General features: G+C 37.6%; 1 protein-coding gene across 5 annotated transcripts in view; it reads right to left on the reverse strand.

Annotated features, from left to right (window-relative positions):
- Nucleotides 1–26088, reverse strand: part of FAM13A (family with sequence similarity 13 member A) — a 291193-nt gene that overhangs the window by 176018 nt on the left and 89087 nt on the right. For all 5 annotated transcript variants that reach the window (XM_066384500.1, XM_066384497.1, XM_066384499.1 and 2 more), the window contains one exon: nucleotides 8511–8664. In XM_066384500.1, coding sequence (XP_066240597.1) covers nucleotides 8511–8664 — 154 coding nt within the window. The remainder of the gene's footprint in view (nucleotides 1–8510; nucleotides 8665–26088) is intronic.

The following is a 26088-nucleotide window of genomic DNA, read 5'->3' on the forward strand; positions in this document are numbered from 1 at the left end:
TAGTGCTACCTCTGAGTTCCTAAGCCTTCAAAATAATAACAAGCAGATTTTGGTGGATACAAGTCAGTCATGCTTACCACATCAAGTTAACCAACACAGAAACAATCTATGCTGCCAAATCAGAGTATCAAACAATGACATAAAAACCACAGCATTTTTTATTCCTACTATGACTCCACTGCTACCCAGTCTGGAATATTCTTGAGGGGCTATGTTTATTTTCTGAAGAGGGCCAGCACTGAGTCCTGAGCTTTACACAGAGTATTATTTTTTTTAAGTGAACATTTTTTTGAAGTTATTTTTTTTACATTATAGCCATATAAATGAATAGGTGGAGACATATACAATGTTTTTGAACGTAAAAAGGTCATGGGAAATGTTTTAGAAGGTTTATGTGATTTATCAGCTTATGTAGTAAAATGACTTTCATTTTATAGGACTAAGGTGGAACTTTGTAATCAAACTTGCCATATATTGATAAGTGAGCATGTCCCTCAGACTAATCTCCATGGAAGTCTATGCTAATATTTTGCTTTTACTCAGAACATTTTTTTTTAAAAGTGAGGCAAAAGAAGACAGAGACAGGCTCCCTCAGGCGCCCCAACCAGGATCTACCCAGCAAGTCCTCTACTGATAATTCTCTGCCTATCTATAGCTGTTGCTCAGCAAGTGAGCTATTTTTAGCACCTGAGGCCAGGCTCCCCTGAACCATCCTCAGTGCCTGGGGGTCGATGTGCTCGAACCAATCAAGCCATGGCTGTGGGAGGGGAAGAGGGAGAGGGAGAGGAAGACAAAGAAGGGGAGAGAAGCAAATGGTCTCTTTTTCTGTGTGCCCTGACTGGGAATCAAACCTGGGGCATCTACACACCAAGCTGATGCTCTAACTGAGCCAACTGTCCAGGGCCTTATTCATAATATTAAAAAAAGAAAAACTGTTTTTAGAGTTTGCTTATGTGTCACACAGGAACATCAGCATTATTATTTTATAGACAGATTTCAATTTAAAACCCCAAAGTTAATATTTAACCACAACTCCCCAACTTAATGATCTTTTATGGCTCAAAATGACTACTGATTATTTCCCATAATCAAATAAAGTATTAAAGTACAAAGATTTCTCAGTCTAATAATACTTGGAAAAACATGAGACATGAATGACATATGTTCTGAAGACAATTTCAAAAGAAATTCCCAAAGATATAATGAGCAATAGCTATACAGTCTGAGTCTCACAAGATGTTGATTTGGAAGAAGATGATACTCATCTAGGTCCTTCTAGATAGGTATTTTAAAACATATTAACCATATTATTCTCTGCATGTACTTATTTGAGGCTCTATATTAACCCTATTAAGTATATATACATATAACTTATACTCAAAGTGTATAAATGATATGTATATACTGGAAAGACCAGGCATATCTGTCCACCTCAGTATCTGCCATCCTTCTGGGTAAATTCAGAGTCAGTATAAACAAACCATTAATACCTTTATTCATCATCCCTTTACCATCTCCTTTCCAATAATTTTCTTTTCTTCTCCACTCAGTCACTCATTCTCATAAACACAACCTAAATCTCGTCATCACTCTAGAGTTCTCCACCTCAAAAATCCCTGGTATAAACATCCACTTTTCTGTTCACAGCCCCCTACTTTTTTAGCTTGCTTGCTCATCTACTCCCATTTCAAACATTCTTTAACCTAACTGGGGTCTCTAGTACTTCCTATTATGTTGCTCTTTCATATCCTAACTTACCCTCCAGTTCTTCTTATCACTTTCACTACTCCATACTACCCTAGTTCAAGCCACCATCAGTGATTAACTGGAATATTGTGATAAACCCCCTGTCAACAGTCTATTCTCTGCCCACAGTTAGAGTAATCCTTTTAATACACAAGTCAGATCATGGCACTCTTCTGTTAAATAGTGTCTTTTAAAATACTGTCCGAATAAAAGTTAAAGTCCTTCCAATGACCTTTAAGAGTATACATTTTCGATCTGGTTCTTTGTTGCCTCTGTGACCTCATCTCCTTTAACTTTCTCCCTTAATCACTGTAATTCAACCACAATGGCTTTTAAATCTGCTCATCAAACAGACCAGGTATACTCTTGTCTCAAGGCCTTTGTACTATTGTTTTCTCTGTTTGGAATGCTCTTCTTTCAAGTGACTTCATGGCTTGTTACTTCACCTTCCCCAAGTCTCTGTTCAAATGTCCCCTTGTCCATGAAGCATTTGGATTATCCTATTTAAATGGGCATATTCTATTCCCCAGTACCTTACCAGTACTGCTACTCTCCTTCCCTGCTTTTCTCTACAGAACATTTCATCATTTGACATACTACCTCTTCTGTTAATTATTTTATTGTCTGTTGCTTATTATATCCCTATTAGAATATAAGCTTTATAAAGGCAGAAACTTTTGTCTGTTGCTCACTAATATATTTTATACATAGTAGGCAACCAATAATTATGTGAGTTTAATAAATCCAGCTTAAATTACATGATCCACTATTTCAACTATATTTAATCCACCAAATTTTGTGTTTGTAAATACCTGGGTGATTAAGTCAATTCTTGAGTAGATATTAGGGAAAAGCTTCACTGAATTCTGGATTTAGACCCTTTTATGAACAGAAACTCCAGAATTATTCTGAAGCCATAGAAATTAAACTATGGCTATTAGATGTCTATGTAAAAGAGGTGCTTCTCTAACCCAGCTATTCAGGAATACAGCTTTGAACTTCCAGTCTGGCAAAATAAAGGTGCTTATACTCCTTCCTAGAAACTTACAAAAAAACAAAAATAAATAAAAAGAGAAAAGAAACTTCACCTTAAGTGAAACAAACAATGGCCACTGCTAGAGACAACCAAACATGAAGACCAGTTGTCAAATTCAGCAAAATGTGAACCAAAATGCTGAGTCAACATGTGTTTTCTTAGACCTTCAGCACACTACAAATTTCTCCAAATGTCAGAGTGCTAAAAGGTCTATACAAATTTCTTTCACTGAAGTACTAGATCTAGTGGACATCATCAAACCATTGCAGAATCTGGAAAAAGCTTATAGGAATCATGGTTCACTCCCCCCAAAATGGCAGGGCAACTGGAGCATGGAGTTGAAGGAAAAGTCATGCATATAAGCTATCTTTCCTTATCTTTGCTTTGGCCTTCTGGTAGAGCAAACCTGCCTGGAAGTGAGGCTGATTAATGCATCGTAGAAGCCACAATCAAGACGTGTATTTCTCTGTGTATAAAATGCTCCCATGTTATAAGACACACCTTAATTTGGGGGCCCAAAATTTGAAAAATAATGTATTACATAAAGTTATTGAACTCAAGTTTTATTCATCATACAACTCATACAACTCCTCATCCCCATGAAAAAGCAGGAAATGCAAGTTAAAAAGTCTACAACCACTGTATAAGATGTACCCAGTTTTTAGACCTTAAGTTTTTCAAAAAAGAGTGTACTGTACACAGGGAAATATGGTAGATAGATTCACCAGAGTCAGCTGAGCAGAAATAGACATAAGGTAGGTACTCCCCTGACAGCCTGTTACAAAAAGGCTGCACCCAGAGTCATACCAATTCCCTGCTTACAGCAAAGTGATAAAGTAAAAATCTAAAGTACAGTTTAAATTAAATCCATCCTGTTCTTTTAAACCTTTCATTGTTCTCCCATTCCTATAACTGTTAACTCCACAGATAAACACTTTACTAGTTTAGTATATCGCTCCTTAGTGCTACTTCCTATGGTCTAGCCAGAAATATCTGGTCACCACTATACAAACATTCCATATTCTTAAAGCATATTCTTCTGTGTGGAAGGTTTTCAGCTCACCACTTCACTTCCTCTCAACTTATTGAAATCCTAGTGATACTTTCATAGTCACTTATATAGTGTGTGTTTTTTTAAAAATGGTTCACTTTTTAAAGTAGATATGGATAGACATTAAATACTAAAATTACATTCTTCTGTCTATTGAGGGTACATATTCTTGCCTTTCCAAAGACAAAGGGATACTTAATTTAATCACACTCTGAAAACCAAAATATAAATACCAAAAAAGTGTCTAGAAGCAGTAACTCTTCTGTCATGAGTAACAGAACCTATTGTCAACTTATTTTTCTGCTTTTGATTCCCTGTCTTCCTTCTGTTAATTAAGTCTGACTTTTTAAGATATTTTAGCCATCAGCAGTATAGAAACTGAAGTAAAAGAGTCAATCAGGCAAACATATATTTAATGAGAAGAAATGAGGACCAATGGCGAGTGACTGTGGAGAGTCAGAATGTAATACTCAGAATCAGACTTCACACTATAGATACAGCCTGTACTACACTACGTGCAGTGAGACACACCTTCTTTGTTCTGGATACTACTATTACATTTGGTGAATGAATCTCAGGTTAAGTTTGGCAATCACATTGACATTTCATATTGTGCTAAAAGCTAACTAAAATCTGTGGATGACTTTCAATTCAACCTTACTATTATTTTGGTCTCTTCTTGGCTATACTGGTGCATATCATTTTATGAACATAAGTATAGTACTTTCCAAATTATAATGATTATATCAGACATGGTGCTTTTGGTGCAAGAATCAAAATACTCCACTAAAGGTAGTTTATACTATAGGAATATTTATTTCCCTCACATGAGTACAAGTCCAGAGCTGTGTGTGGTCAGGGTTGGTTCAGCAGATGAGCAATGATGAGCAACCTCAGTGTGTCTGTGACACGTTCATCAGAGACCAAAGATGGTGGCAGCAGCTGCAAGCATGAAAGCATCCAAAAGCAGATAGGAGAGGTGGGCATTTTGATACAGAGGCCTACTATCTTTCCCTATTTTGTAAATTCAAATGAAAAATAATTTATGTACAGTAAAATACATAAACCTTAAGTGTATAGTTGAATTTTTGACAAACGCATACACCCATATAACCCATGTCCCCAATAAGATATAGAACATTTTCTTCACCCCTGAGAACTCCTTTGAGCACTCTCCTAGTTAATCACCCCTGACCTAACTCCACCCAGAATCAACTACCAGCTCTTATCTCTTAAGTCTTTCTTTTCTTTTCTTTTGTAATCAGGGATGAAAATCTTTCCCAGGGGCTCACGCATCCCCTCACACTTTACCTTCCATCTTCTAGGCCAGAAATGTGTCTCTTTTGACTGTTAAGTCAATCACTGACTAAAGAGTAATTATAATGCCACCCTACTATAGACCATTTATGATTTATCCATCCCTTAGGGCTATGGTGGTGGGGCATCTGACCTCAGCACATAAATTCAAGTCCAAATAAAATGGTGTGCTGTTTTGTTTTGTTTTTTAAGCAAGAAAAAAGAGGAAAATGGCTGTCTGTGCACACAGGTATAGGCACACATGCACACACACACACGGATGCAACATTTTGTTACTTTCAACAGGCAGCCATCCAATATCTGACTTATATCTTTCCAGATTTATTTCATATGCAAATGTGTTCATTCACTTCAATAATTAAAATACTGATGACAGAAACAAATGTAGAGACCTCCCCAGAAGTTAACAACAACCCACATTCCAATGCTCTGGTCAAAGTTCTTCATCCAGGTCCAAATAACATCAAATTTATACTCATCTGAGCCGCAAATCTCTATTTAGCATCATGAAAGATGTCATTCAGCACTGACTCTGTTTCCTATACTGGGGTACACAGAGATGCGTCAATGGACAGGTGTCACAACTCAGTCATCTTCATGAGTCTAAACTCATTCTCAGTTCAGACATTTATATCTGTCACTCTTGTGTACTTATCACTTGTTTTGTTTTTGTTTCTTCTTTTTGTATACATCCTTCTAAAAGCTGAGCTTATAAGAATGATCAGAATAATAACTTGGTTTTTTTGTTGCTCTTTCATTTTTACCATCTTTTCAGTATGTTAATGATTTCATTGCAAACCTCCTAATTCCCTTTTAATCTACCTTCCTCTTGGTTTATATGTTTCTGTGATTTTAGGAATTTAAAAAATCTGCTCTCTAAACAATGTCCAGTTTTATATTTCTAACTATGACTAGCACAGTCTTCATTATTGTAGACCTTAAAATGACATTAGCACAACCTGTTAAAATAATTTTCATAATTTCTATTTCATATTTATTAGTTACAATTAAGCCCACAAAGTCACATTCCCCTGTTGCATTATCTACCCTCTCAAAGATAAGATTATTAGCAAGATCAGTTTAAAAGAAAGTATCAGGCCCTGGCCGGTTGGCTCAGTGGTAGAGCGTTGGCCTGGTGTGCAGGAGCCCCGGGTTCGATTCCCAGCCAGGGCACACAGGAGAAGTGCCCATCTGCTTCTCCACCCCTCCCCCTCTCCTTCCTCTCTGTCTCTTTCTTCCCCTCCCATAGCTGGGGCTCCATTGGAGCAAAATTGGCCCTGGCGCTGAGGATGGCTCCATGGCCTCTGCCTCAGGCGCTAGAATGGCTCTGGTCTCAATGGAGCAACGCCCCAAATGGGCAGAGCATCGCCCCCTAGTGGGTATGCCAGGTGGATCCCGGTTGGGCGCATACGGGAGTCTGTCTGACTGCCTCCCCGTTTTCAACTTCAGAAAAATACAAAAAAAAAAAGTATCAAATATTCTGCTTTATGTCTCAGCAAGTTAGCCTTGCCTATTTTCTTCATATTTGAGGTTTCCCTTATTATTTTATCAGCCCTAGTTGAAAGGTATGAGTGTTAAAATATATTTATCAGAGATATAGCTAAAATAAAGTCAATCACTTTATAACATTTTAAAAGAAACCCCTGCAAAGTATTATAGAAACTGAAGAAACAAAATTAAGGTAAATCTTTTCTATCTAAAAAAATTTATTTCCATTTTTTTTGGTAGCAAACTGACATAGGTAGGTTTTCTTTTTTGTATTTTTTTTGAATCATTGACATTTTCTTAGATTACATTTTACTTCCACCTTACACTTGATATTTTCCAATTTCACTTTATCATTTTATCTGAGCACTGTTTTGCCCTTCCCTCAAATTTCAGTTTAAACTTCTCTTTATTATGTTGGTAAGACTCCTGCTAAGTGCATTTCTTTCAGATGTACTCTATCCTTTACAGGGAGTCTGTTGTATTAACAGCATAGACCCCAGTTAAGAAAACCTGGCTTTGGTCTTCTTTTGCTGTTTTGATAAGATGCTACTTGATATCCATTACCTTTTATTTCTTCTTCAAAGTCATGGCCTCAATTGGAAAAAGAAATGAAAATACCCCTTCAACATCCATACCAAGCAACTCTTATCATTTGTTGCCTTATGAATCAACAAGAAGAGAGTACAGTCTGTGAATCTGATAAGTTCCAGGAGACCTCTTGAGGAAACCTTTTATATCAATTCCATCATGATTTACCTCAATATAAACGAGAAAAAAATATGTCTTTCCTCTTTTCCTTTATCTGGAGGATTTGGTTTGGATGTTTATTCTGCGACTTTCAATTGTAACTCTTTAGAGACCTACATGCATTTACCTAATATGTAAAGAATATGTTACAGGCCCTGGCCAGTTGGCTCAGCAGTAGAGCACCATCCCAGTGTGTGGGAGTTCCAGGTTTGATTCTCGATCAGGGCACACAGGAGAAGTGTCCATCTGCTGCTCAGACCTTCCCCCCTCCTTACTCTCTGTCTCTCTCTTCCCTTCTCACAGCCAGGGCTGCATTGGAGCAAAGTTGGCCTGGGTGCTGAGGATGGCTCCATAGCCTCCACCTCAAGCACTAGAATGGCTCTGGCCACAATGGAGCAATACCCCAAATGGGCAAAGCATTGCCCCCTGGTGGGCATACAAGGTGGATCCCAGTAGGCGACATGTGGGAGTCTGACTGCCTCTCCGCTTCTAACTTTGGAAAAATACAAAAACAAAACAAAACAAAACAAAAAAACAAAATAAAAAAAGGAATATGTTATAAATTATCAGCCAATATACCATATACAAAGATTTAGATAGTATTGTCAAGAACTCTATAGATTTTAGAAATATTCTCCTTTACTGATTGATGACAGTTACCAACAACTATAGATATGGGACTTAAAACCTGAGGTTGAACTTAAAGATGTGGCAGTCACAAGAGAGACAAAAAGACACAGTGATATTGTCTGAAGGAATTTTGCAATTTACTCAGTGAGCTAGCACTCCTGAGCACAGACATAAGTATGTATTGTACCCCTGTCATAATACCAGACTTCTATAAAAAGCTGGTACACCCGATCGACCATAGCACTGAGTACACATATGTGCTTTTGAGATCATTTTATAGCAGCAAGGAAACATCAATTCACAATTCTCCAATCTTAGAAGAATACATACTGGTTAACAAACATTTGATATCGAGAATAGATTTTATAAAAAGAATTAAATAAACACAGGAATAATAATCTGAAGTTATATACATAGGAATTTTTATGACAAAGAATGACTTAAATGTCTTCCATTTAAAATATAGTAATACTGAAAATTAAATACGAAACTTACTTTTACTAGGATAAGCTTTGCTTGATTTTCACACCCCTGGTTATCATTTTCTGTGTACTCTACTTCAAACAGAGTACTGTAATTTTCTAGTATGGTAGCCATTATCTTGTTGCAAAGGTCTTGTTCTTTCACGCACTCAAGCCCAGGTGGCACACTGAAAATAAGGGGAAAAAATTTAGGGAAATTACTTTGTAAAAACAAAAATGCCAGTACAGCTGACTCAGGATTATATTTTGACATTCTCAATGACTGATCAGCCTTCTTATCAGGAACACTTGGGATTTTCTTTTTTTTTTTTTTTTTTTTTTTTGTATTTTTCTGAAGCTGGAAACGGGGAGAGACAGTCAGACAGACTCCCGCATGGGCCCAACCGGGATCCACCCGGTATGCCCACCAGGGGGCGATGCTATGCCCACAAGGGGGTGATGCTCTGCCCCTCCGGGGCGTCGCTCTGTTGCGACCAGAGCCACTCTAGCGCCTGGGGCAGAGGCCAAGGAGCCATCCCCAGCGCCCGGGCCATCTTTGCTCCAATGGAGCCTCGGCTGCGGGAGGGGAAGAGAGAGACAGAGAGGAAGGAGAGGGGGAGGGGTGGAGAAGCAGATGGGCGCTTCTCCTGTGTTCCCTGGCCGGGAATTGAACCCAGGACTTCTGCACGCCAGGCCGACGCTCTACCACTGAGCCAACAGGCCAGGGCCAACACTTGGGATTTTCAATAAGCTTATGGTGACACATATGTTGTGGGGACAACTGCTGATTCCCAAGATTTCAATCAATAGCTTGTGTTGAAAAAGAAAAGTACCTGCTCTTCAGGAAGAAGGTATAGGTTAACATCAGTACAACAATGCTTTGTATATACCAGAATTACTATACATAATGTAAAAGTAAAAGCAATAAAGAGCGAGTGCTATGACAAAATAAAAAAAAAAAAAAATGGGTATCTTATCATGACAAATACTCAGCCACACAAATAATAGTAACACAATCTTTAAGGATTTCTTAGAAAATGTACAAAAAATACAAAAATTAAAGGAAAAAACGAATACTTCTGGAAAAAAATATACTGATAATTGTTGAAGCTGAGAGATGCGTACATTCAAGATTTATTATACTATTCTGTCTTCATTTGGGTATGTTTAAAAATTTCTATAAATAAAAAAAGGTGAAAAAACCCTCTGAATACAGAAGACATCATAATATACTATAACTATAACTAAGATAAATATCTCTTTAGTAAGATTAGTAAGAATATAAAGAATTCCTACTAACAATAAGAGAGTGAATTTTTAAAAAAGAGACAAAACCATGAGTTATAGGACATATAGAAGAAAATATTTAGACAGTCAATAATCTCACGAAATGATACTTAACTTCATTGAGTAAAAAGTAAAATGAGTTATAAAAGCAACACTAAAATATCATTTAATAGCCATCTGTATTAGTTTTGTATGGCTGCTGTAACAAATTATCACAAACTTGGTGGATTAAAACAACAGAAATGTATTCTCTGAAGTTCTGGAGGTCAAAAGAGCCAAATCAGTATTACTGGGAAGAAATTAAAGTGTGAGCAGGGCCACACTCCCTACAGAGGTGCTATGAGAGAATCTGTTCCTAGCTTCTGGCTGGCTGGCAGCATTCCTTGGCTATGATTGTATCATTTTAATCTTCAATTAAAGCTAGAATTTCCAAGTTTCTCTCTGTTCTGTCTTTACAAGGCCTTCCTTCCTCTATGTGTATGTATCTAATTTCCCTCTACCTCCTTCTTATAAGGATACATATAATTGCATTGAGTGCTCACCCAGATAATCCAAAATAATCCCCTTAGCTCAAGATTGCTGTCTTAATTACAACTGAAGTCCCCTTTCCTCCTCAGATAAGGAAACATCTACAGTTTCCAAAGATTATCACCTGCTATCTCTGGGGACATTATATATCCTACTATAATACCATTGGGGTACATATCCAAGGGTGACTCCCAGGAGCCACACTCTTATACTTCCCTCAGTTCTAGGCAGAATTTGTGTCTTGCTTCTGATTAACAGAATATGGCAAAAGTGATATGATGTCACTCCCATGATTACATTAAGTTATACAAGACTCTGTTTTAGCAAACTTGTATTGGGATTCTGCAGCTGACCTTGAAATAAGCTGCCATGTTTAGAAAGGGCCTGCAAAAGTGCCATACGCCTGGGGACTAATGTGGACCTGGGGCCTCTAGCTCACAGCCAGTAAGAAGATGAGGTCTTTAGTCATGCAGCTACAAGGAAATGAGTTTTACCAACAACCTGAATGAGCTTAAAAGCATATTCTTCCCCAAATTAAAGCCTTCTATATGACAATGCAGCCCAGCAGATACTTTGCTTTCAGCATTGTGAGACTGAAGACCCAGCTAAGTTGTACATGGATAACCAACCCATGGAAATTGTGACATAGCAAATGTTTGCTGCTTTAAGCCACTAAATTTGTGCTAATTTGTTCATAATAATTGAAAAGTAAAATAGAGGTTGGTACCTAGAAGTGGGGTGCTGTTGTCACATTTCTAGAATGGAAAACAATGTGGAGGTTCCTCAAAGAATTAAAAATGTAATTGTCTTATTACCCAAAGATTCCGGTTCTGGAAATGTATCTGAAGAAACCCTGAACACTAATTCCAAAGAATATACGCACCCCTATGTTCATTGCAGCATTATTTACAATAGCCAAGATATGGAAGCAACTCAAGTGCCCATCAGTAGATGAATTAATAAAACAGTTGTGATTTACATACAGAATAGAATACTACTCAGCTGTAAAAAAAAAAAAAAAAAAAAAAAAGAATGAAATCTTACCATTACTGACAGCATGGACAGACCTAGAGGTCATTTCGCTAAGAGAAAAAAGTCAAATGGAGAAAGACAAATAGTATACGACTTCACTTATATGTATAATCTAAAGAACAAAACAAACAAACAAAATAGAAACAGGTTCATAGATACAGAGAATAGGCTGACAGTTGTCAAAGGAGAGGGAGATTGGCGACTGGCAAAAAAGGAGAAGGGATGAAGAAGTACAAATTGGTAGTTACAGGATAGTCACATGGATGTAGCTTACAGCATTGGGAACATAGTCAATAATATGATAACAATGTATAGAGCCAGGTGGGTACTTGAAACATCTGAGGCAGGGGCATTGTGTAAAGTACATGATTTCCTAACCAATATGTTGTACATCTAAAACTAATGCAGAATATTTAATGTAAAATTTAATTTTTAAAAAGCTTATAAATTTTAAATTTACTAATTAAAAAAAAAACCCATCATGGCAAAAACAAATGAAAAAAAGTAAGGATAGGATTCTTGGAAGATGGTAGAGTAGAAAGCACCAGAAATCTGTCTCCCCACCTAGACAACAATTGCACTAGCAGAATCGGTCTAATGAAAGTATAAGGTCTACCAGAAAGTTCTGTCCGTTTTTGGAATAAAACAAAATACAAATTTTTCTTACCGTGAATAAACTTTATTAAATAATATAATTGCCATTATTATTAATGATTTCTTGCCAGCATGAGGGTAATTTGTATATCCCATTTTTGAAAAATGTTTTATCTTTTTTTTTTTTTTTTTTTTTTTTTTTTTTTTTTTAAATTTTATTTATTTATTTATTCATTTTAGAAAGGAGAGAGAGAGAGAAGAGAGAGAGAAGGGGGGAGGAGCAGGAAGCATCAACTCCCATATGTGCCTTGACCAGGCAAGCCCAGGGTTTCGAACCGGCGACCTCAGCATTTCCAGGTCGACGCTTTATCCACTGCGCCACCACAGGTCAGGCTAAATGTTTTATCTTTTGATGCGAAAAATTGAACCAGTGCTTGTTTGATATCTTCTTCATTTTTGAATTTTTTGCCCTTCAAAAAATTTTGTAAGGACAAAAACAAGTGATAGTCGGAGGGTGCTAAGTCCAGGGAATATGGTGGATGCGACAGACATGCTTCTGTAGCATTTCTTCCTTGTTGAAATTCGTAAAAATTACAGTGGCGTAAATGAACTTTATCAGTAGCCATGGGTACACTATCGCTTCACACATGAGACTAACGTGAATCAACTTTGTTTTAGTTAATTTGCTACATTAGTATGTATACATTAGTGATAAAAATAGAAAGGCATACATGCGCCAAATAAACATGTGCTTATGTGTCGAAACTTGTTGATAGAAACGGACAGAACTTTCCAGTAGACCTTATATTTTGGAACTCTAGAGTTTATTGAAGGCTAGCTAATCCCAGGAAAAGGCTTGGATGGTAAACTGTGGTTAATTTTGGTCCATTTCAGCATTTAATCCAGTAATAACCACTCACTTCCTCCTTCCCTGCCCCCCAGTCACGTGGCAGGCAGCTGAGCCTGTGTTCCTAGAGTAGCCTGCACATAGCTTACAGAAGCCAGGATAGGAAAGAGACACTGTCCTCCAAATATCATGGTTCTACACCTTGAATGCTGCTTCTGAGGTGCAAAGAGGTGGGCAGCTATTGTTCTACCTCCTTCCCTCGTTGCAAGCTGTCAGCTGAAGCGACTTCTAGGAGATTTAGAGGGCCAGCACCCTTTAACCTTCCCCTCTTTGATTTTTTGCTTTTTCCCCTTTTGGGAACCAGGCATTAAAGACTAGGACATTTAAGCCTGACCAGGCACTGGTGCAGTACATAGAGTGTTGACCTGGAATGCTGAGGACTCAGGTTTGGAACCCTGAGGTTGTGGGCTTGAGTATGAGCTCATCCAGCTTAAGCGTGGGCTCATCAGCCTGGGCATGGGATAGCCAGCTTGGGCGTGGGATCATAGACATGTCTATGATCCCATGGTTGCATGCTTGAAGCCCATAGTCTCTGGTTTAAGCCCAAGGTTGCTGGCTTGAGCAAGGGGTCACTGGCTTGGCTGAAGCCCTCCTGATCGATCACATATGAGAAGCAATCTGAACAACTAAGAGTGCCTCAACTACAAGTTGATGCTTCTCATCTTTCTCCCTTCCTGTCTATTTCTGTCTCTGTTTCTCTCCCACCCCCAACACACACAGAAAAGACTAAGACATTTAAAAATAACTGCATTTATGAGGCAAATTATAAAGTGACTATATATGCCTAGGGAAAGGCTTAAGGTGACACTTCAGGTTGATCTTGGCATAAAGATGTTTACAATTAAAAATAATAAAAAAATCAATAAAAATAAAAACAGCAAACCCCGAGGAGTGGAGTAAATCTGATTTCCAGACTTACTACATTATTAAATTCAAATGTCCACTGTTCAACAAAAAAATCACAAAGCATACAAAGAAACAGGAAAGTATGGTTTATTCAAGGAGAAAACATAGAAAGTATTCTTGAAAAGTGAATGATGGCAGATATACTAGAAAAAGATTTTAAAATAACTGTCTTAAAGATGCCCCCCAAATACTAAAGAAATATGTGGGAAGAGTTAAGAAAATAATGTGTGAACAAAATGGAAATCAATAAAAACAAGGAAAATCCAAAGATTTTAATGCAATAAAGAATTCACTGGAAGGATTCAAAAGGTATATTTGAGCAGGCAGACAAAAGAATCAGTGAATATGAAAACAGGACAATGAGATGATATCGGAGTAATGGTGGCATGAGAGATATTCCTGATCTCTCCCCTTGAAATTTCAACAAATTGAACAACTATACTGCAGTGAAGGAATCCTAGCTGGGCTCACAGGCATGCCTGAAAGAGCCACACACTGAATGGACTAAAGGTGGGATGGCATGAAAGGGGAGGTGAAGGATAAAATACGATTTTGGTGGGCTTTGGACAGCAGAGATACAAACCTGGAGTGACTGGGTTCCCTTTTTCTTTGCTGGACTACAGGGAGGAAGGAGGCTCGGGCACTCTGGATTTTGTCTGAGGGATATGGAGAGGGAAACACGGAGTGACTGGGTCTCCTCCTGCTGGGAGAAGTGGTGACACAGAGGGGCAGAGGGGAAGATAAACTAAAGTGGCCAGAGCGCAGGGTCATGGCCAGTGTTTCTGCAGTCTGCCTGCAGCCTGTACTTAGCAGCCAGAGAAAGCTAAACTGCAGCCCCCAGCCCCACAGATCCCAACCCCCTCACTTTGCAGTACAGAGAGGAGCAGTGATAAACCCCACAGCTAGTTCTTCAGAGCCACTCTCTCCCCTGAAAAACAGAGGTGCTTCATGCCCAGTCCCCAGGTCTCTTGAGATGTGGGAAGGAGCACACCTACATCATTGCTACAACAACATCTCAGAGGAGAGCCCAGGAACTTCACAAAGCTAAAAGTTGTAATACAGCAAAACCTACTGAAAGAAACCTCTCAAAACTAAAATTTATTTTTGCTCCCCCCCTCCATTTTTCCATTTTCTTTCTTATTTCTTTCTTCTTTTTCATTTTTGTGTTTTCTGAAGTTGGAAACAGGGAGGCAGTCAGACAGACTCCCACATGCGCATGACCAGGATCCACCTGGCATGCCCACCAGGGGGCGATGCTCTGCCCCTCTGGGGCATTGCTCTGTTGCAACCAGAGTCATTCCAGCGCCTGAAGCAGAGGCCATAGAGCCATCCTCAGTGCCGGGCCAACTTTGCTCCAACGGAGCCTCGGCTGCGGGAGGGAAAGAGAGAGACAGAGAGGAAGGAGAGGGGGAGGGGTGGAGAAGCAGATGGGCGCTTCTCCTGTGTGCCCTGGCCGGGAATCGAACCTGGGACTCCTGCACGCCAGGCCAACGCTCTACCACTGTTCTTTTTCATTTTTGAATTTCATTTTTTTATGTGTGTGACAGAGACAGAGTGAAAGAGACAGCGAGAGGAACAGATAAGGACAGACAGGAAGAGAGAGAGATGAGAAGCATCAATTCTTCATTGCAGCTTCTTAGTTGTTCATTGATTGCTTTCTCATATGTGCTTTGACTGGGGGGCTACTGCAGAGTGAGTGATCCCTTGCTCAAGCCAGCGACCTTGGACTTTAAGCCAGAGACGTTTGGGCTCAAGCCAGAGACCATGGGATCATGTCTATTAATCCACACTCAAGCCAGTGAGCCCATGGTCAAACGAGTGACTTTGGGGTTTCAAACCTGAGTCCTCTGTGTCCCAGTCAACCCTCTATCTACTGCACCACCACCTGGTCAGGCTGAATTTCATTTTTTTTTAATTTTTATATTTTTATCTTTTGTGTGTGGGTGTTCTGTTTTTTCTTTCTTTGCCTTTGATCTTCTTTCTTGTGTTTTTTTTCTTATTTGTCATAATTAAAAAATTTTTTATTGTATTTTTAATTTTTTTCAATTTTTTTAGTTGTTTTTTTGTTAGGGCTTTTAACAATACTACTCTCAAATGCCATCAAAGAAGAAGAAATCAAGTACCATAGCTACACAAGACAAGAGGCATATTTCAAAAAGAAAATAAAAAATCTCCAGAAAAAATCTCAATCACATGGAAGCCTTGGAGTTAAATGATAGAGAATTCAAAATTGAGGTTCTGAAAATACTCAATGAGATGTGAGAAGACACCAATAGGCAACTAAATGAGCTCAGAAAACAAATTAATGACCAAAAAATACCTCACCAAGGTGATTGAAACTTTAAAAACAGAGATGATGTACTCAATATGTGAACTGAAGACTGAGGTGGCAATCTTAGCTAACAGAACAAGCCAGATAGAGGAAAGAATCAGTGACATTGAAGACAGCCAACTAGAGATACTACAGAGAAAAGAGAAGAGAGACTCAAGAATTAAAAAAACTGAAAGAGCTCTACAAGAATTGTCTGATTCCATCAGAAAGAGCAATATAAAAATAATGGGTATATCAGAAGAAGAAGAGAGGGAGAAGAGAATGGAGAGCCTATTCAAATAAATGATGAAAAACAGAACAATGAAAATTATTGTGTCTAAGGAACAGGAACAAGAAAGATGAAGAATATAGAGCCTAGTGGACCTGTGGGACACTAGTAAGTGGCTCCCAGAAGGAGCAGAGTGAGAGATACTGAGAGAGAGAGAGACAGAGAGAAAGAGAGAGAGAGAGAGAGAGAGAGAGAGAGAGGGAGAATATTTGAAGAAACAGTGGCTGAAAACTTCATTATAAAAGACAAAACATAAATAGCAAAGAAGCTCAGAAGACTCCAAGAGACCTGCATTGAGACACAATATAATTACTCTTGCAAAATCCCAAAGATAGAGAATTTTGAAAGCAACAAGACAACACATACAAGTGATCCTCAATTATATTATCAACATTTTTCAACAGAAGCTTTGAATATCTGAAGATTGATACATTCAAAATACTAAAAAACTAACACCTGTCAACTAGAATTGTATATCTGGCAAAAATATCCTTCAAAAGTGAGGGATGAACAAAGGTTGAGAGACTCCTATACCTGGGCTGCAGGAAGTGCTCGTGGAAGTCCTGCGCAGGGAAATGAGAGGCCACCGGAAAGAAAGCTGGCGCCTTGTGGAAAAAGAAAGACCTCCATCAAGGTGGATATGTGGGCAAAGACAAAGCCAGCATTATTGCAACAGTGGTTGTAACTGCACTTTTTGTTTTCTAGGGATCAGAAAACTGTGATTACTAGATGCTGGAGTAAGGGAAGAGTTGATTAAAAGGGATATGAGGGAATTGTGTGGAATGGTGAAAATCTTAATTGTGGTTGTAGTGATGATATAACTGCATGACTTAGTCAAAACTCAGAGCACTACGCTAAAATAGATGCATTTTTCACTATGTAAACTGTATCTCAAGAAACAAAACTTTTTAAAAAAGCATCTTGCAAACTATAAATAATCATACCAAAGTTTTTTGTTACACATGTAAAATTCTAGCTTTTAACAGTAATACTGTTCATCTACCTGGAACTTGCAACTGGCTAAAATTCTCTAGTTATTTTCATAGGAATTGCCATTAAACTAGATCTTCCTAGGTCTGTTCCCTTTTGAGAACTGAAGTTGAAGACTAAATATTAATCTACTGTAAATATCAATTTGCTAAGTTTTCAGCCATTTTCTACCTATGACATAATAAAAGGAAAGAAATAACATTTTTGTAGTCTTCTTCAATCTCTTGTATCTAAGCTTTGCTATTCAACACATTCTTCTTCGCTGTGTTTCACTGAATTTTATATGCATAGTGTTCTATGTCTTAATCTAAATCATTAATAAAAGGCTTAAGTAAAAGAGTGGTGAGATACTTCATTTGTAACTTCTCTTTGTACTGTCATCACTTGATGCATCGGTACCTTTAGCATATAATTGTTCACTCAGGACTGAATGTACCTAATTGCATTATCACAAGATCACATTGCCCAATCTTGTACACATTCATTCCATGCAAATACTATGTTCTTAACTTATTATTTTGCAATTAAATGTTGACATGCTGAGACATTCTTCCTTATGTTGTTATTTGCAAAAAATAAATAAAAATCTATTATTGAAAGCAGTCACTGGAGGTCAGGCTTAATAATCATTTTAAAAGGTAAAAGTTTCCAAATGCATTTTGTCTTGTCTTTGAGTCTATTGTAATTGACCTATATTCATTTATATAAGTAAATATTTAGCATAAATGAAAATCTGGAAGATTTTTAAAAAGATAAGTAATTCAATAATAAAGTTCCTAAAATGTTTCTTGGAATTGAAGTCAGGTACTGGAAACAAAAATTTCAAGAATTGTTTATGTACCTGGCTTCACCTTAGGCAATGTTTTCCTTCTTAAGAACTACTGATGTTTATGGTTCCAGGTATTCAATTAATAATGTATGTTGGCTTTTCGTTTTCCCCCTCACGTTGCCGATTTCATAAATAGTGCCACTTATTAATCCAAGTGATAAGTTAAGTCTTTTCTCCTCAAAAGTACCAACAGGAGATAAAACTTCCTAAATGAAAGTTCTAGACTATTACATGAACAATTACCCAACCATTTCTATAGAGTAATCAATATTCTAGATAAATTGAAAATTTTTACATATTTAGATATTTTTCAAATATCCAGATGTCTGACATCAAGTTACCAATCATTTGGGTGCATAAATAATGTTTTAAAAATTCACACTGGATAACTAGATATGTTTCAATCTACTTTAGGTACATGGTTTCAACCAAATAGTGAAAAAGTAATAACTGATTATTATTTTTAAGGATAGTTATTATTAAATCTGCAATGATAAAATTCAGATAGAAATGGATATACTTAAGAAAATGATAACTGGGATATCTTTGTCATTTTCTGAACAAGCATTTGTATGGTAAAAAATTTTCTAAAGGAGAATAAACCAATTCATGACCTGTGACTATGGAAGGATAAGAGGAAGAATTCAGCATTTGCACAATCATCCAGAGAGAAGAGAAAAGGTGTGGGAAAAACTGAAAATCAGAGTCCCCAAGGTCAGGGTCAACTGCTGTAAGGAGGCTCCAGAGTGGTGGGAGCACGGGGTTAGTGGGTGCATCTACAAGGAGTTGCTGCTACTTGAGTGAGTGAATGAGTTTGTGTGTGTGTGTGTGTGTGTGTGTGTGCACATGTGTATGTGTACATACATACATATGTCTACAGATGTATCAATCATAAAAGAGTCAGCTAAGAAACCATGGGTTTTAAATTTATGACATAACTAGAGGACAGTGAGATATTTATGAAATGTGCACCATTCACCTAGAGTAGCTATCAACCTTTCTGGCCACTGAAATGTAAGTGGATAATACTTTAAAACTAAAAAAAACCAAACAAAACCTAAATGTTCATCAAGAAAGAATTAAGTAAATTATAAAACAAAGAAATACTATAGCAACTTACAACAGTGGTGTATTATAGATTAATATTTGCTGACATAGAAAGATGTTCATGGCATATTAAATGATAGTTAGTAACAGAATAGCAAGTATGAATATTCCTGGTATGTAAAATGCATTAAATTCCTGTGTAGAGATTTCTAAAAATACATTTAGAAAAATGTGAATAGCAGTAGGTCACTGGGTAATTTTTATTTTTTTATTTTATTATTTTAGTTACTTATAAAAAATAAGTGCTATTTTAATGAAACTAGTAATATCACTTGGAAAGTTTTTAAAGTGATGAAAGCACGTATCTGCTTCTATGATGCTTAATCTGATAACACTATCATTACCTCACCCAGACCAGACAAACAGCTTTCAATAAGATGTTCACTTGTTCTACAGCAACAGCTTGGCCACCCAGAGAGAGATTACTAATACACTAACTGTTTTTTTTGAAACGTTTTTAGTAAAGATGAGGTCATTTTACCTCAGTGTTACCTCTACAAAAACAACTTTTACTAGTAAAAAGGCATTACTAAACATCAAACTATAAATTTACATAAAAACTTTTATGAAAAGTAAACAAAACTATACTATGTGAAAGGTAAGAAAGCCTCTTCTACCTGTGAGTAATAAATGGCACTTGTACATGTGACTTTTTTTTTTTGTATTTTTCTGAAGTGAGAAGCAGGGAGGCAGAGAGACAGACTCCTCCCTGCACCAGACTGGGATCCATCAGGCATGCCCACTAGGGGACGATGCTTTTCCCATCTGGGCCGTTGCTCCGCTGCAACCAGAGCCATTCCAGCACCGCAGGCGGAGGCCATGGAGCTGTCCTCAGTGCCTGGGTCAACCCTACTCCAGTGGAGCCTGGCTGTGGGTGGGGAAGAGAGAGACAGAGAGAAAGAAGAGGGGGAAGGGTGGAGAAGCAGATGGGTGCTTCTCCTGTGTGCCCTGGCCTGGAATCGAACCAGGGATTTCCACAAGCTGGGCTGACACTCTACCACTGAGCCAACCAGCCAGGGCCATGTGACTCTTTTAAAAGATATTTGACCTAAGTACTCATAGATCAGTTATGAGTTGATAGATTAAAATCAGTTCCCTGATAGCACCGAAAATTAATTTTATATCAAAATGTTGTTCCATAATATGGTTAACCTTAAAAAAAAGTACTGAATAAATAATGCTGATGAATAAGTGTATCCTTTCTACCTCCTTTGAATGGTGGCAATTTCCCTAGAATAAGAATAACAGGACCAGGGTCTTCTTTCAAATATATTTGTTAAAAACATATTTCATAGCTCCTTGTTTATACGTTTAAGGGACCACCAGTTTGTTACTTGGTGCTAAAACTTACAAATATGGTAAGATACTTATATCATACTGACAACAGGGTATTTCAAGCTTGCAGACATCCACCTTTACTTAACAGGTACAAGTGGGTAAATGAATCACCTGATATATGAGCCAATGAATAAATGAATGCACTTCTCAGGCAGGTCCTACTGAACAATAACACCAATGAAAGAGCAGCTGTAAACAACTCCCGGTGTGCCAGAATACTCAATAGATTTGACTTCCATTCAACACCAATAAAACCTTCCTGAACAGTCAACAAAAAATTAAAGCAGTTGCAATCTGCCTACCTAGGTTAGGCAACAGGATATAGTGATAGAGTAAATTTGCATATCTTTCATCTGACTGAGAAGACCCAGAACAGTTAATTTAATAAATATGTAAACAGTCCATGATCTAACGAATATTAACCAAGCATTTATTTTCTTTGCTGGTAGGAAGTGCTTCAGACAATAGCAAGGCTAAGGGCAGGAGAGCCCCTGACCTACAGGAGTTTATATAATGGGGTAAGGGGTAAGAAGTTTTATAAATAGTATAATTAATAGAATATTTCCAGGAGAAAGGTACAAACTAGTTCAAGAATGGTCACAAGAGGTAGAAATGGGTAGTTTTGGGGTTAAAAAGTTATTATTAATTATTATTATTATTATTACTATTATTATCATCAGTAGGAAAACCTTTTACAGGAGAAGATATTTGACATAGGCCTTAAAAGACTAGCCAACATAGCTAATTCAACACATTCTTCTGAAATCTGTCTACAGAGATCACCAGCCAGTAGGCATAGTGAATCATTAAACTAACACGTATTCTGCTCTCTCAACGTTATTATTTAACAGAAGATCCACAAAGATGTATTTGCATGCTGCTAAGAATACTGGTGTTCTTTTGACTCTTATAATGTGATGGGAAAATACACAGCACAACACTACATCCTTCCATCTTCTTTCCTTTTATAATTAAACAGGCAATACCAGGGTATTTTAGACTTTGCCTTACATAATAAATGCTACAATTTAAGCAGCTGTAACATTCTGAGTCTCCTATATGATGAGCGCTAGGTCATTCCTTGCCTTTAGTGGGAATGAAACAGTGTAGGGACTTGGGCCTGGGAATGGAAAAATACTGGGTGCCCAGGAAACCAAGTGCAGACTGGGTGGCACATCGGCTAATCTAACTGCAGGAAAATGTCACCACTCCTCCATTCTCTGCTCAAAGAAAAAAAAATATATCGAATTTTATCTCCCTACCAATTGCTTGCTTTCCCTACCCTGACAGACAATTCCACAAGCCCACTTTTTTTTTTCCAAAAAGCCCACCTTTTTGTGCAATCTCACTTTGTGTTCGGCTTATAAAAGCAGCCAAACAGAGGAAGCCCCCCAGCACGTTCAGAGGACCTTCCTGTTCTCTGCGCTGTTTCTCTTGCGCTCTAGCAAAAGCTTAGTAAAATCTGCCTGCAAATTTCTCTGGGGTTTGCTGTTGATTCACATCTTGGGAAATGCAAGAACCTCAATGCTGGTAAGAAGACTAACAGTGCCTTTCACTGAGAGAGAAACATAAAAAGGAAAGACACCTGTGGGTTATGCATGAACTACAAGGTGATCCAAATAGACTCTGGGTTTGCTTTTAATCCCTGAATGTTCCTCTCCATCAAAAATATACAGTAAGTATCTCTCTCAAACAAAATGTCCCTCTCTACACTATTAGAGACAGAATGGAAAGTAAACAGTAATCCATTTAAAACATTATAAAGGAACAAAAAAAATGCTCAAATTTTGTGGCTACTAAAAATATTGAAAAGATAGTGAAATATAGGCAAAACTATTTTATGTCAAGACCTTTAAAACATTGTAGTAAAAAAACACATAACAAAATTTATCATGTTAACAATTTTTATGAGGTGTTCAGTAGTGTTGTGAAACATTTCTACAGAATATTTTTATCTTGGAAAATTTAAATTCTACAGTCAATGAACAGTTTTCCTATTTCCTAACTGCCAAGACCCTGGCAACCACCATTCTACCTTTTGTTCTATTAATTTAAATAGATACCTTATATAAGTAGAATCATACAGTATTTGTCTTTTTGAGACTAGCTTATTTCACTTAGAGTAATGTCCTCCAAGTTCACCCATGTTGTAGCTTGTGTCAGGATTTCTTTCCTTGTAAAGACTAAATAATATTCCCTCCTATGTATATACCATATTTTGTTTATCCATTCATTCAGGGATGGACACATGGGTTGTTGCTACTTCTTGGTGATTGTGAATAATGCTATGAACGTGGGTGTTCACATGTCTTCTTGTGACCCTGCTTTCAATTCTTTTAGATAAATACCCAGGAGGAGGATTGCTAGATCATGTAGTAATTCAATTTTTAATTTTTGAGGGACAGTGTGGAGCCCTTTTGTGTACCTTTAGCCTATTAATGTGGTTTCCAAACCTTCTGCTTAGAGGCCTGACTACACCAAAATATGCCCAACAGAAAGCTGTTTATTTTTTAATCTCATTTGTTATGTACTATATTCATTAAAATATTCATTACTTTTAGTCCATCCTGATTCTATTATTACGTTAAAATAAATCACATCACTGCTTCTATCAATGCACTAAAATGAAAATAATCTTATAAAGTTAAAAATTTTTTAATTGAATTAAATACCATAAATCTATCCCAAATATAATATATGCAAAACCAAGTAATCCTGTCACTAAAGTAAAAACTAAGAACTATCCTTTCTTTATAGAATTCTCCAACTCAGCACCTTGATTTTTACTGTAGGGCCCTTATGTTTTATAATTACAGAGTAGAAGACAAGAATCCAGACTATAAGCCTTGAATTCAGGTTCAACCTTTGGTTGTTTATTTTATTATCTGCGTGACATTGTGTAAGTAACTCAACTCACATGTGTCTGTTTCTTACCTAACTTATAGGGCTGTTCTTAGGATTAAATGAGTTTATACATGTAATTTGTTAGAACAGTGTAACACTTAATAAACACTTGTGATTATTACTATAATCATTACTACTTATTTGCATAGTGTTTTTGTCCTTCTTCAACAGAAACATAAGCTCACTGAGGTTAGGCAGCATGTTTCTCTGGTTTGTCCACTCTCTATCTGGTGCACACACACTGTCAGTGACATAGAATGTGCTCCATAAAAAGTCAGTGAATGAATAATCTCATTCGCTGTCAAATCTCAGTCATATTCTTCAGCAATTCTTTTTTAATGGGAGCTTTTTGTCCAACACATTTCAGCTGTGATCACCTTTGAGGGATGATGTCTGAGTGGTATGTTTTATATTTGCTCATCACAGAAATGAGAGACATTTCCTTCTGACTTGAAACATGGCATAGAACAATGAAAAGAAAAATCAGTGGGGCATGTGTTGTACTATCATGATTTTAGGAAAACCAAATACCATATTTTTCGCTCCATAAAGCGCACCTAGGGTTTTAAGGAGGAAAATAAGAAAAAAAAATATTCTGAACCAAATGATGTGTTAAAATATTTAATAAAATATATACCACAATAACATTTCAATAATGTAAACTCAACAGCAGTATTAACAACATTAGCACTGTTATGAACAAATGAGAAGAGACTTGAATGTTCAAATAGTCTCCTAGTTATCTGGGAACCCCAGGGAGTCATCATTGCTAGTGTCAGAATTTAAGAAGCTCAGCTGCTCACAATCACTGGTATCATCACTTTCTTCGCTATTTTCATATATGATACCATCTTCAGTGCCATCTAAGGCATTGCTAATGTCACATTTTTTTGAATGACCATATCATGGTTTCATTCATTCACAAACATGATGTTTTCACCCATTCACAAACTTGAGTGATGGTGGGTCTCTTCATTCATCCAGTTGGTGTCAGATCATGACTACCAGCAGCCATCCATTTGTTCCACTCTTATTGCATAAAGACTTTAAACAGTTTGTTGATGGAAACGTCGAGGTTGCAACTGGCTGGTAAGACCTCCAGGATTTACAGCTAGATGAGTCTTCACTTCTTTAAAGTTTTTTTTTTGTGTGTGTGTGTGGTTTCGCTAATATGTGCTCTTAACTGGTCAAGCACTAATAGGGTAGCAGGTGACGTCAGCACTTCACACAGAGCTCCAGCAGCTGCAGCGCAGCCCTCCACCACTGCAGTGTGCCCCTCAGTCTGCCCTCAATGATGCCAGATGAACACACCCACACAACGTCGCTCGCCTTCCCTCCTGTGCTCCATGCAACTGCGGAAACCAGAACCAGGAGATCACTCAGCAGATGCTGGGGTTCCGCACACCACCATGGTGGCTATGATTACGCTCCCACTGGTGCTCATTCTATATATGTTTACTGGTGCAGCACCCGCAGCAGTTAAAAAAATGAATATTCGCTCCATAAGACGCACAGGCATTGCCCCCTCCACTTTTGAGGGGAAAAAAAAGTGTGTCTTATGGAGCAAAAAATACGGTAAACCAAACTCCAATTAACAGTCAGTTTTTCCCACCATAGGTAATTGGGAAGAAGGGGAAAAAAATTATTTTGGAGACTGTAAATCAGTTGATATTTGGTTGTTACTAGGAGTTTTAAGCATTTGTTTTCTGTCATCATGTCCCTAAACAGTGCCCTGTGCTGGCTGAGTGACAAAGGCCATGGTGGCGTGTGTTTACTTTTCATAACTACAGTCCACCACATACTTACTTTTCCTGTTTATTCCTTTTCACAGAGGACCTGCAATAATGTCCATGCTTATTAAGGGTTTGTTTGCTCATGGTGGGAGGCTGTCTGGGTCCGTTGGCCAAGAAGGGCAGATAATATAAACTGACTGTTTGCATTATCGCTGACACAATGCATATTCAGAACACACCTTTCTAAAGTTTCAACTCTGCACCACTTATCTTCTGAACAGCTGGAAAGTGGGGGTAGACAACCATTGTTTCCCAACATATCAAGTATAAAACTATTAGAATCAGTAGCAAGGTAAACTCAATTCCTTAAAAAAAGCTCTAATTTTCTCTTGGCCCAGACCTAAAATCACTCTTTAAATTAAGGCTGCACTAACTTCTTACTCCACAATGAAACATGTTTTTTTCTGTCCTGGATGCATGGGGCTACACACTGTTCTTTCTTAATAGCAAGGGAAGCACTGACTGAACTTCCAAAAGTATTTGTGAGGTTTCTAACCTTTCTTCCACTTCTTTTCCATCCCATCTCTCACTTCATGTTCCTGCCCTTTTCACTTTATCAAGAATAATGAGTATTTAAACTCCAGGGAATAAGAGCTAAGTACTTGCCTTAGTTTTTTCCCCCAAAGAATCAAGTGGCATTTATTTCACTTCTGCATGTATAAATATTTATTTGATAGAAACCCATGTAACACTATTACAGTTACATAGGTAGAAACATACTCTTCTATCAAAGGAGCATACACTTAACTAAGGGGACACAAAATATAAATATTTGTGAGGAAATGAAATAATGTCAT

Source organism: Saccopteryx leptura, chromosome 5, assembly GCF_036850995.1.
Source record: "Saccopteryx leptura isolate mSacLep1 chromosome 5, mSacLep1_pri_phased_curated, whole genome shotgun sequence".
In the NCBI taxonomy this organism is placed as follows: Eukaryota; Metazoa; Chordata; class Mammalia; order Chiroptera; family Emballonuridae; genus Saccopteryx; species Saccopteryx leptura.